We start from the raw sequence: 12,242 nt of genomic DNA, 5'->3' as shown, positions 1-12,242 counted from the left end.
TTTTCTCACCATCTTTTTCTTTTTCTTTATCTTCTTTTTTGCTCTTTTTACTAGAAGACTTACTTTGAGAGGACTGGGAACTTCCTCCCTGTCCACTGCTACCACTTCCTAATAATGAGGACATGTTGCCCAGCACCTTACTGCCACACAGGGCACATGAGAGCAATTGCAGAAGCACAGAGGAGACACCCTCGTCTACTAGAAAGCTGACCTGGAGCAAGAAGTACAACACCGCTATAGAGAAGACAAAATGTTGATTAGGAAGGAGGTGGCAATATTATGCAGCCACTATTGAGTTGTTGTGGCCAACTTAAATACAAATAAACTTACTGTCATCCTTTACACAAAACTTTTGCCAGTTGATTGTTCTTTGAGCTGCAATTTCAGCACACGCTTTCAGGTGCTCCATCTGCATTGAAAAAAAAACCCAAAAAATTAACGTGTTAGGAATAGCATAAAATCCACTATAATCCTCTAAATTACACATACCAGGTTAATAAGTGTGTCATACTGCAGCGCTGAGCCAGATGAAGCTGTAACAATGCCCGCTCGGAGAAAGATGCCCTGTTCCTCTAAAAGCTTTTTGATGCTTCGCACGTGAGAATCAAGCGTGTGTAGATCACGCAACTGCCGATACTTTTCCTTGGAGCCGCAAATAAACAGGAGCAGCTTCCTAACTTGCCTCCTGACAAATGGTGTTTGTTGAATCATCAAATACTGTAAATACATTTTTAAAGATGAACAACTTTTCAAAATAGAGAACGCAACATTCTAGTATTGCAAAATCTTACTTCAGATAGATAGTAGAACCAGGAATGGTCAAAGACAGGAGGTGGGATACGTGGGTTGGTGTCTGCTATCTTTTTGATCTGATACGGCAGTCGCAGCACCATTTCAGTGAGCAGCTGTGAATAGGCTTCAAATACATCAGCAGCATGTCCCTAAAAGCACAAGCACTAAGTTCCAACTTTCATGTGGTATGTTTACTCCCTGACCTGATTCAGTAGAATATACCTTGACATACTGCCGAAGAAAAAATGGGCTCATGTCTGGGGGAGAGGAAGAAGTGTGTGGACGAAGGAGCTGGCTTGTGGTTACAGGTTCTTCTTCACCCTGCTGGTTCTTCCAGAACTCCAGAAGGGATTTTAGCATATGGAGACAGTAGTCAATAGCACCCAGGCTAAGCAAGGCAGATGCCGTAGCATTTGAAATTAGTGATGATGACTGAAAGAGACAACAATAGCAGGCAGCATGAGTTACCAATAGAAACAAGAGTTAACGCCCAACTGTTCCTGTAAAATTTGCCTAAAATCGCAATCCAAGGCGTACCCAAAGTAAATTGAATGCTTGAGGCCTTACCTGGTTATTTGTCAATATATGATCAAAATCTGAACAATGTATTTTACACGTTTTTTCTAATGGTAGGTTAAGGTGTTTCCAAAAGTGGCTATTTGGAGACAACCACTACTACACTAAAAGCTTTGCAAATTTGCATTTTACTTTGGCCAATTTTGAGCTCTAGTGTAGGCGAGAAACACAACAGGGAGTGTAGCCATCAGAGCAGGAATGTCAGTTTCATTTCTAAGCACACTTGGTTTTTTTCTCAATTTATTGCGTGGTCAATCGAGTCAGACTGCCAAACATCGTAAAAATGGCAACAACTTCAAACATTTACCAGAACTTCACCCAAAATTCCAGCAGCCTGAAAAGAAAACATTTAAATTTAAGCATTTCCAACGATTTCAAGAACCTGTACAAACCCTGAATACGTAACCCAATTCAAAAACGAAGGATTGAGACCAATTTATATCTAAAGTACAAATCGAAAAATGCAGGATTGTACACATTATCTTACCAAAAATGAATGCTATCCTTCTTTCATAATTACCGGTAATTTGTATTTACTTGACAACACAGAAGGGAAACTACATAAAACTAAGGAAAACATTTGTAGCTACCTATTTTTTGGGGCTAGTTATCGTCTATGATCTTTTTAAGTTCCAGACATTTTGGTTGTATCGCCTCTAAACTAAAATGTACCTCGGAGGAGGATTTGGACCCAGATTTGGTCCGAGACATGAAGACGCTCAGCAGTCTCATGATGACCAGGTGCACTTCATTCATTGAACAGCGATCATTCTTTTTGGCAACATCCTAACCAAAAAAAAGGCAGCTTGAGCAACAAAAGTACATACAAAGCAATTCCTAAGAATCACAAAGCAGGTACCTTCTTGTGCATGCCTAGCTCTGCAATTAGCTGCGCGAGCAGATCATCCAAGGCACCCTTATCCTTTTCATCCTCCCCATCAAGGTCGGATGTCAGCATAAGGATAACTTGCATATATGGAATGGCTTGAACACCACCAACGTTGTGGAGCTGAGAGAGATGCTGCAGAAACCGCTCCAGTAACATAAGACGAACCACGTGGAGCCTAATCACAAAGTGAACAATGTTGCTAGTGCTTAGAACTTATTTAAAAAGGTTTTAAATCCAAATGCTGAGGTCTGACCTGTTGCTTCTGTGGATATCTCCCTCAGTCTCTCCTTCTCCCTCTGAGCCTTCACCTTCTTGTTGGGCTGTGGTGGTGCTAATTGCGCCAGTACTGGAGCTCACACTCCCTGGACCTGCAGGGTGGCCCTCAACTGTTGTATCGCCATACGCACTGCTGCGTCCTGACACTTCAAAAAGAGTGGGGGAGGGGAGGGAAATTGAATACCGCAAACCTTTTAAATCATTAGATATTTTTTCCTGGATTTCTTTTTAAATGTCCTACATTTGAATCGTGTCCTAGAATTTTAAAAAAGTACTGTACTTTATATTCACCATGCTGTGTTAATCTTTGTGCGTACTGACACCTTTAAAATGCTAACATAAAGCAGTAAATATAGGCAAGAAATTAAAGAGTTTTTCCCCGGCGATTCAGGTTCAAGTAAAGTATTGTTACATGCCACTGCCTGTGAATAGCGGTCGGTCTTATTTTTGAGGGGCAGGATGATTATTCACATTTTTTTAAAAAGTGTGACCGGATAGGAAGGGGCTGTATCTGAGTCAGAACAGGAGGTCCATGCTACTAGTAAACAAGGAAAACATGTGGGGGGGGAGCAAACCCCTACTCAATAAAAAGGCCTGGAGAGGAATGGCCTTGCCCAAGAGAAGTTGGCCCCCTACAGCCCAGGTAGTTTTAGGGATCTGTGAACGTTAGCAAACAGTTTGGATTTTGATAGATTGGCTAAATGAGAAACACAAGCGTCTGGTAATGTTGTCAAGCTATTGTCATAAAGACATAAAATGCTAAAATCAGTTTGAGTTTCTTCATTTGAAACTGCAATTAGGGAAAAAAAACTCTGAACCACTTGTTTGCCAATTTGATGTGACCTGTGTCCTATTATAAATCATCTTCCCGAAATGTCTAGAGCATCGGACCAAACACAGCACGTGGCCAATTTAAGGCTGCAATAGCTTGATCCAAGAACGGAAAATGCATTTCATGGTGTTTTAATCATTAACTATCAAGTTATATAGGAGAAGTGTTTCCCATACCACATAAAAACCCAACCCAGGGTGTTTTAAACTTATTAAAAAATATATATATAAAAAAAAAATTATATATATATATATATATAAATGCTGGTTTACTAAAAATAACTTAGATATCTCATTACACTAAAGAGCAAATGCGCTCATGTGCTTGCAGGCATATTTTGGCTCATTATTTGGTTTAATTGGTTGACTAATTTTTGTCTTTGCCACTGTGCTCGCTTGCACACTTTTTTTGTCCTCTCACATGCTTTTTGGGTTGAATAAACATGGTTTTGCCTCTGCACTCCTACTTTCATTAGGGGTGTGGGGGGGTTATGTTTAATGATAGCAATGCGGGTATCTGTCAATCTGTAGTGAACTTTGACCTAATTTAAACTTTGTTTAAGTTGTTTATACATGTCAAGAAACACATACTTCCTGAAAAATATACAAAAACGAAATGTTAAGTAAAATATTTGCTGTTCGGTGCAGCAATAAATGCAGTATAAAATACAAAAATAAACGAAATGCAGCATTAAATAGAATAAACTATCTGCTTTTTTACAAATCATAAATTTAAAGTGAAATGAAGCATCCCTGGGAAAAAAAAAAACAAAAAGGCGTATAAATTAAAAAAATTACAGATTTACAAAGAATGAAATTTAAAATGCTAAACAATTTTAGCTTTTTACACACTGAAAGGATGTAAAGTTAAAAAAAAAAAAACAGAATACCTGAAAAAGAGCAAAACAAAACCTAACTTAAAAGTATTAACTCTGCAGTGCTATAAATACACTATAAAATACAAAAGATATACAATTTAGCTTTAAACAATTAAGACACATAACCTCTGAAAAACACGCAAAAAAAATATTAATTAAAACGTGTAAATAATAAAAAAAAAATATCAGCAGTGTCTACTAAAGATTGACATTTAGAAAGTGCTTCAGATTTAGAGGCCGATTCGGCTGCTATGGAACCATCAATATCAATAAAATGGATCAAGCCTTTATCGGGTTTTTGGATACCCATAGCAGCAAGATGGCCAACAATTAGCTTATGTTATGTAAGATAAATGACATTTCTTAAGAATTAAAAAAAGCATGTTTATATAAAGTTTGAGTATTTTGGATTCTTTTAAAAATAAATATTTTTCTTTTAAATGAATTATTTTTACTACCACTAGTGCGAGTTACATAATACAACTGCCCCTTTAAAAATTCATATGACTGTGGGAGCGTCAAACTGTTACTTCGCGGGACGCAATTGGCCCCTAGGCCATGTGTGGTCGCCTTTTATTTCAGGGTGAAAATGGTAATGGTAAGAAAAGGACTGTTTCAAATACAGTTCAAATGCCAACCCAAGCCCCCAAAAAGATAGAAATGGAAGAGTTTATTCGAGCGCTCTAGAATTTCCCATACTTGCACGGGCAAAAAACAGCTGGGTTTTCAGCCAGGAAATGGCTTTAGCAAGTAGAATATTTTGAAGTTCCATACACTTCCTTTATTTTTAGCAGTTAATTGTTACGTTTTGTAAGACTTTATTAAAAATCGTGCTTTACTATTTAACTTTTTAAGAGTGTAATTATTGTTGCTATGCATAATATAGTTATAGTTTATAAATCATTCACCCACCACTGTGTTCCCCTGCAACAGAATCAATAGCAGAACCCCCACTCTCTGAGCCCACACTGCCTCCATGCTCAGCTGGGGAGGTCCGCAGTGTGGAGCCATCAGTAGCGGCAGTACTGCCCTCGTCATCAGATGCCGGGGCTGAAATCATAGAAGGAGTTGTCACAGCAAATGTAACACAGTTATCTGAGTACAAGACTACTTCCATAATCAACCACAAGAATTTTCTTAAAAAGAGGCTACTTATAATATATATACCTGTCATACAATATCTGTCAATTGTCAATGTAATCTGCAAAATAGATAATCATATTACCTGATGCAGTTGTATCTGAGAGTGTGCCAGCATCCAGTGACGAAGAGCTTGGTGCTTGACCAGACAGGCCAAGGCTTTGAAGGCCAAGGGCACTACTACTACTCCCTAAAATATATAATTAAAAATGCTTACTATTATTCACCTTATTGATGACATACAAATAAAGCCCAATTTTCTGGACCTGGTTTTTTTCCACTGACCCTGTTGATCTTGCTGAAGGCTCAGAGCTATTGCTAGCTCTACCATAGTTTCATCATCAGCATCGGGAGGGATATCCAGCATCGGGGGGAAACCCTCAGCTCCAGCAAGCAAAGCTTCCAAGGGGGATGGATTTCCGTTATTTAGATTTTCTGGTGTTTCCAGAACCATTGATTCTGACTGGAGAAATAAAATAGCTTTCGTTTGATAAACGTTTCTCCTTACCAAACAAATTATAAACCATGAATGAATATACACCAAAAGCTAAGTGATAATTTTATTTGATCAAATATTAAAAATGAATGACACGTTCATTTGAGATAATAAATAATTAATAAGACTTTCTTGGAAAATTAGAGTGAACCTAGCACGTCTAATGGTGAAACTGTGCTGGTGTTATTTAAACAGAAGCAGTTTCTTTTTCTTTCTTAAATACAGGTTGTCAGAATAAACATCTTCTTTTTTCCTACCACCATCTCAAAATCATTATGATCCACTTCATTTTGCTCCCGACTCTCCGGTCTAATGTCCTCTGCACCGGTAAGCCCCGATGACTGCATTTTGTCTTCTGCGTCATCATCGTCATCATCATCTTTGTCACCTTAGGAAGAAAACAAAGAGCAACTAAAATGTACTCCTGACTCTACACAATATTTTACAGTGAATGCCAAAGTAATTGCATAAAGCTTGTAAAAGCACATACCTGTGGGTGTGTTGGACCTTGGGGGGGAAGGAAGTGTAACATGGCGTCGCTTATTTCGTGGTCGAAGTACTCTTATCAGTGCCTGCTTACAAGCAAAGCTCACAGACATGTCCTAAACAAGAAATCAATAGTGACAATTATGCAAAACGTGTGTGTTGTGTATTACAAATAGTATTGAATAAATAATTTGAAAAATGCACTTACAGGGCAGAGTAACATTTGCATGTAGATTTTGGAGGCTAAATTGATGTGATCCAGCTCACAGGTGCAGAATGCATGAATTATATCCACCAAAGCATTCACTGTTGCTTCTATATGAGTGAGTCCTTTAAAGAAGTGAGATTATCAACCACCCATTAATTATTTGTTTTGGCTTTCAAATCTAAATACGCCCATACGCCTGACACCCTAAAAGATGGACGATGCACTTACCAGGGAGGCACGCAGGAGCAAGAAATGCATTCTTGGGCTTCAGGGAGTGTAGCTTCCAGAAGTTGCTCATCAGTTGTGTAACAAAATTATGGCTTTCACCAGCCACATGTTTTTGCCCATCATCTGTAACATCTGGACAAATAAAAAGTTCTAATTTTTAATTCAATTAATGGGCTATTCGAGGATATAATAAACTTTGACCTGTATCAAGTTGAAGTAACTTGGATTCTGTAAAATGCACCAAATTGTTGGGTCTCATAATTGCTATGGAGCGGGCAGTGATCACAAGTCTCTGGAAGACATCTGGGTCTAGTTCTTTGCCTTCGTGACTGCAGCTGTTCAAACACTGAACTGCATTACATAGAAGGGATTGGTCCTAAGAAGCAGATAAATAAGACAGTGGCTTGGTAAATACCGGTAATTCAGCAATTATTAAGCACTGTGCTGAAGCAAATCTTAAATAAGGCCAAATTACAAAACATTTTTGTATTTAAAATTGTAATGTATGTCACAAAAGTGAGTACACTCATCACATTTCTGCAGATTATATAACAATGTTTAATAGAACATCACTGAAGAAACGTCGTAAGGAAGTATGTAAACAAAGGCCATAGCTTACTAAGCGATGTCCAAAGATTATTTTTGGGGCTAAGATGGCGTGTAGCATGTGTGGCGGAAACCAGGTGAGGAGTACAAACATGTTTGTGCCATGCTAAAATTTAAGCATGGTGCTTGAAATGTCATGGTTTGGGGCCGCATAAGTGCAACTGGAACTGGGGAATTGCATTTTTTCATTAAGGAAATAACTCAAGAATGAACTGTGGGATACTGGAACAGAGAACTATCCCCTCCCTCCAGAAATTGGGTCTCAGGGCAATGTTTCAGCCTGACAATGACTCAAAATATACTTCCAAGATGACAAAAGCTTTTCTAAAGGGACTAATGGTAAAAGGGATGAACTGGCCAAGCATGTCTCCAGATCTTAATCCAATGGAAAATTTTGAGGAAAGGCAAGAAGCACAAAGATCTTGAATATCCCCCATCTCAGTCATGTTGTCAAGGTGGATTGAAAGAGTATTCCAGTGTGAATTTATAAGACTCTGGTGAAATCCATGGCCAGGAAGATTGAAGTGGATCTGCAAAATTATGGTGGCCATACAAAACATTGAACTTCAGGAACTTTTACTTAAGGGTGTACTCACTTTTGTTACCAGGGGTTTGGCGACTAATGGATATATTTTGGGGTTTTTGCAAGGGGAAAATAGATTTACACAGCTATAGACACAGAACATCTTTTATTGTGTCAAAGTGATGTTTCTTCACTGTAGTTCAATTAAACATTATGATGAACTCTCTGCATAAATATGAGGTGTGTAACTTCTTTTGTGACATAATATATTTTGTCGGATATGGGTGTTCCATGTTCTTATCACAACAGATTTGCAACAGCCACCATCTACTGATATATCATCCGGTATACATTTCTGTTTACCTTGTGATTGTGATAGGCAGTACGATTGGTGTGCAAACTGGCGAGAAGTCCTTTTGTCTGCTGTTGAACACCTGTTGGAGTTGGCATGGATAGGAGTAAAGTGGCAAGCTCCAGGGCAGCAGTCTTGTTCTTTTCCTGCATTGAGACAGGCAAATTGTTTCTGGGCTCAAATTCAAAATACAAATCTTAATTGCTGTACCTTTTCATTAGAGGAACCAACAGCAAAGCAGCTTTCCAGGGCTTCAAGAGCACTGACAACAAGCCTATAATTAAAAACAAAAGTATGTTACACATTTTGTTTTAAATTTGCTCAAAAAGCCAGTATGTGATAAAGTCTAGCTAATCTAAGGTGCACAAAGTATATCACACTGCATTAATAATCTCAGAAAGAGGGTGAGTGGTATTTTCATAGTCATGGACACAGACAGGCATACATGCACAAAAACGTACAACAAAACGAGCAGAGAAAGAGCTCTTACTAACCGGTCCAAGGTGGATAAGGACTCAGTTTCACAACTTATTGTATATTTGGGAGCAAAAGAAAAAAGAACAAAAAGTGTGAGGATCACAGAAAGTGAAAATAAATGAATGCTAAAAATGAATAAGGCATGCAAGAAAGATGACTACTGTAGCCATGCACTTAATAATTATTATTTGATAATCAAAAACATAAAAACAATAAAAATTAAAAGCAATTCCAGCTCAAAGTGGAAGACTTATGAAAAAAAAACTAATGGAAAATGTACAATGTATAATTTACAAAAAGGTCATCAACTATGACGATACAAGCAAAAACTTTTTACTAAGTACATGAATATAGATACTGCTACGTGGAGATCCTTAGATAATAGAATTACAAAAATCACAGTATGAAAGATAACGGAAAATTTATAAACCTATTTGAAAGGAGGCCTAACTCAAACAGTAACAATTAAAGCACTAGTTGAAAGCCGTACCTTTCCAGCACAGTGCCACTTGTGGTGGATGGTGTAACAACATCTGCATCAGACGTGCCATTGGTCTGGTTAAGGTTGGGGCTACAGACATTGTTGACCGAAGTGGATGAAAAATCTTCTGGTGGTTCCTCAGGCCAACCAAACTGCTCTTTAGTTTTTCCATAAACCTTGATTGAATCCAGCATGGTGACTCCAGCCGGGTCAACTGATGCACCAACTTAAAAAGCAAGTGAAAACAGCATGTTATACCTGACTAGATGACCAATTCATGATTTGACACAAACCCTTTCCTTCTTAAAAAACTTCTCAAACCACACAAAAGGTTATATGAGAGGCAACAACTTACTGAAAATTGAAAGCTTTTTGTCAGCCTGGAGCGCCTCCTCTCTGGTGAAGGGGAAGTCAAACCAGCGTGCCCTTGTCAGATTTATTTGCACAGTGCGGCCAAATACCTCCACATAAGAGGGAGCCCTCTCAATGGCCTGAGTGCCAACCTGCACACGCATGCCGGTCATCACCATAGAACTATTGCTGTTGACTGCTTCCACAGTGAATCCCCCAGGCTTGGTACAAAAACACAGAATTGTCAATAGTTGCATTATCATTGTTGACGATTAATAGTGAGATTACATTCTCAAAGCTGAAATTGTCCCGTCTCAAAACACACCTTTGTATTTGCCACATACATTCCAGTAGAATTTAATCTATGTTTAATCTGCTGTCCATTGTAGACCTGCAGCAAGTCATTTCCTCCAAAATCCACCTCTGTCAGATGCTGATTGTGTTCGAAAAAGTCAACTGGAAATGTCACCTGACTGGAGGTCCGGGTTGCTTGTGGAAAAAAGAAAAAAAAAAACACATGGACTAAATTTTTAAGGAAGTAACGAAAATAGAAATGTGTCCAGCATTTTTTGCTCAAAAAGGCTTAATGATACTTAACACCAAATTAAACTGCTTGTACACTCACAGCTGTTTTTTGTCATGTTTATATTATATCCAAACTTTGTGAAAACGTTTTTTCTCCAAGTTCTTCACGTGCCATGTCAAGTAGTGCTTAAGTACATAAGTGTACTTCAATATTAATTGGTCTAGAAGGCTGTTAAATTTTTTAATTACTTCGCCACAACACGGTTACTTATAGTGGTTTAAGCGATGTGGTGTTTACTATGCAGTTGTCCCTCACAAAGCAGCCACATTAAACATACTGAGGCAAAGTAAGGCATGACAAGGATTAATGTTGAAAAACACCTGCATGAGTAAACCCTGTTTTCCAGTGTCTCATTGTGGCTAAGCCAAAGTGCAGTCTCCTAACTTTTTGGCCAAAGCACAATTTGACTGGAAAAATATATACCGTAAATTCCGGACTATAAGCCGCTACTTTTTTCCCAAACCTTCAACCCTGGGGCTTATTCAGTGATGCGGCCAATTTATGTAATCTTTTTAACAGCCGCCAGCGGCGCTCGAGTACAAGAGGTAAGATTTAAACCAGTGGAATATATGCGCCGAGGGAGACTGCAACTTCTTAGCTTGTGCACAAATGAAATTAGCATAGACATATCCTCATCATGAAAATTGCAAAAAGAAAGACACATGAAGTAGCTTGCAAGCTAAAAGTAAACGAGCAGTCAGATAAAGAAGGGAACGAGCTACTGCATGTAAACTTACCTTTGCGAGCGTGTTTTTGAATAAGGGAGCTTGGGACGACGTCAATATGACAAAGTCTCTTTCGCATACTGGGGAAGACGACTTTAATGACGTCAGTCATAAGGAGGAAGATGAGGATGGTTTACCGTGGTTTCTACAAGTACGGTATGTTTTGTTTAACAGACCCGTTTACTTTCAACATGGCGGCGCATGGATGCATGCATGCGGCTAGTTGCTCTCCAGCTAATCTTCTATTTATTGCCGTTCTCTTGTCTTTTTGCTTTCACTTTTGGACACATGTGTGGCCAAAAATACTTACAGTAGGGACGAACTTATTTGGTTGGGTGGGCGTCTAAATTTCGACTTTTCTGGCACTTTTTATACCGCCTATGATATACCGAGCGAACTTCAAAGAGATCTGGCATCCTTGTGGACAGCTATTCTTCCTAATAAACGACGACAACGGCGTCGTAAGGACAGAAAACAGAAGCGTGGTTGCCGTGCAGGTAGATGTGTGAAGCGTGCGAAGTCTAAGGAGCAAGAAGGACGCGAGGATGTAACTAATTTCACCATTCATTCCTCGCCGGACAACCGAAGCTTTAAACTCAGCGCACACGAAAAGCCACAACGGCGGCATCTTTTGAAGATCTCTACAAAGACTACAAAGAGTTCAGCTAAGTCAAATGATTCAGCAGAGCTAAAATTTGGTCTGTTAAATATTAGATCGCTTGCTCCAAAAGCTTTACTTGTTGATAACATTATTCGTGCATAAACTTAACTGTATGGGTCTTTGTGAAACTTGGTTACGCCCGGATGAGTATTTAGCGCTAAATTATGCTTCTCCCCCAGACTACGAGAGTAGCCATATAGCACGCACGTTGAAAAGGGGTGGTGGTGTTGCGCTCATTTCTGAAAAATCGCTCAAATTTAATCCTCGTACCTCTAATAATTACAAGGCGTTTGAGGCTCTTGTGATGCGGTCCTCTCTATTGTCAATTTATGTAATAACTATCTATCGCGCACCTGGGCCATACACAACTTTCTTAGACGAATTTGCTGAACTTTTGTCTGAACTAGTAACCTATGCAGACAAAATTATAATTATGGGGGACTTTAACACAGTTCACTTACTATTGCGTTTAAGTCTCTAATTGATGCATTTGGTTTTAATCAACTGGTTGATTTGCCAACCCATAAAGATGGGAACACGCTAGACTTGATTCTAAAACGAGGAGTTTTAACCTCAAACATTATGGTGTTACCGTGTACTACCGTTATCTCGGATCATTATTTAGTTACATTTGAGGTGCTAGCTAAATGTAGTGTTAAAAAAGATGAAGGATTTAGCGG

At 38.8% G+C, this 12,242-nt stretch overlaps 1 protein-coding gene across 2 annotated transcripts in view; it reads right to left on the bottom strand.

The window, feature by feature from the left end:
* The window catches only part of ubr4 (ubiquitin protein ligase E3 component n-recognin 4), a 67,684-nt gene that overhangs the window by 17,844 nt on the left and 37,598 nt on the right, over positions 1-12,242 (bottom strand). For both annotated transcript variants that reach the window (XM_088332137.1, XM_088332138.1), the window contains exons 47-68: positions 9,916-10,079; positions 9,595-9,811; positions 9,249-9,465; positions 8,776-8,808; positions 8,492-8,555; positions 8,293-8,427; positions 7,002-7,176; positions 6,801-6,932; positions 6,573-6,694; positions 6,369-6,480; positions 6,136-6,266; positions 5,668-5,845; positions 5,468-5,572; positions 5,155-5,292; positions 2,511-2,679; positions 2,228-2,432; positions 2,041-2,154; positions 1,015-1,224; positions 792-941; positions 490-717; positions 331-409; positions 10-234 (exon numbers count right to left, since the gene is read on the bottom strand). In XM_088332137.1, coding sequence (XP_088188263.1) covers positions 10-234; positions 331-409; positions 490-717; positions 792-941; positions 1,015-1,224; positions 2,041-2,154; positions 2,228-2,432; positions 2,511-2,679; positions 5,155-5,292; positions 5,468-5,572; positions 5,668-5,845; positions 6,136-6,266; positions 6,369-6,480; positions 6,573-6,694; positions 6,801-6,932; positions 7,002-7,176; positions 8,293-8,427; positions 8,492-8,555; positions 8,776-8,808; positions 9,249-9,465; positions 9,595-9,811; positions 9,916-10,079 — 3,303 coding nt within the window. The remainder of the gene's footprint in view (positions 1-9; positions 235-330; positions 410-489; positions 718-791; positions 942-1,014; positions 1,225-2,040; positions 2,155-2,227; positions 2,433-2,510; positions 2,680-5,154; positions 5,293-5,467; positions 5,573-5,667; positions 5,846-6,135; positions 6,267-6,368; positions 6,481-6,572; positions 6,695-6,800; positions 6,933-7,001; positions 7,177-8,292; positions 8,428-8,491; positions 8,556-8,775; positions 8,809-9,248; positions 9,466-9,594; positions 9,812-9,915; positions 10,080-12,242) is intronic.

The sequence above is a fragment of the Urocampus carinirostris genome, chromosome 3 (genome assembly GCF_059441175.1).
Source record: "Urocampus carinirostris isolate Australia breed hairy pipefish chromosome 3, RoL_Ucar_1.0, whole genome shotgun sequence".
Lineage (NCBI taxonomy): Eukaryota > Metazoa > Chordata > Actinopteri > Syngnathiformes > Syngnathidae > Urocampus > Urocampus carinirostris.
This window is presented reverse-complemented; position numbering and strand designations above follow the sequence as displayed.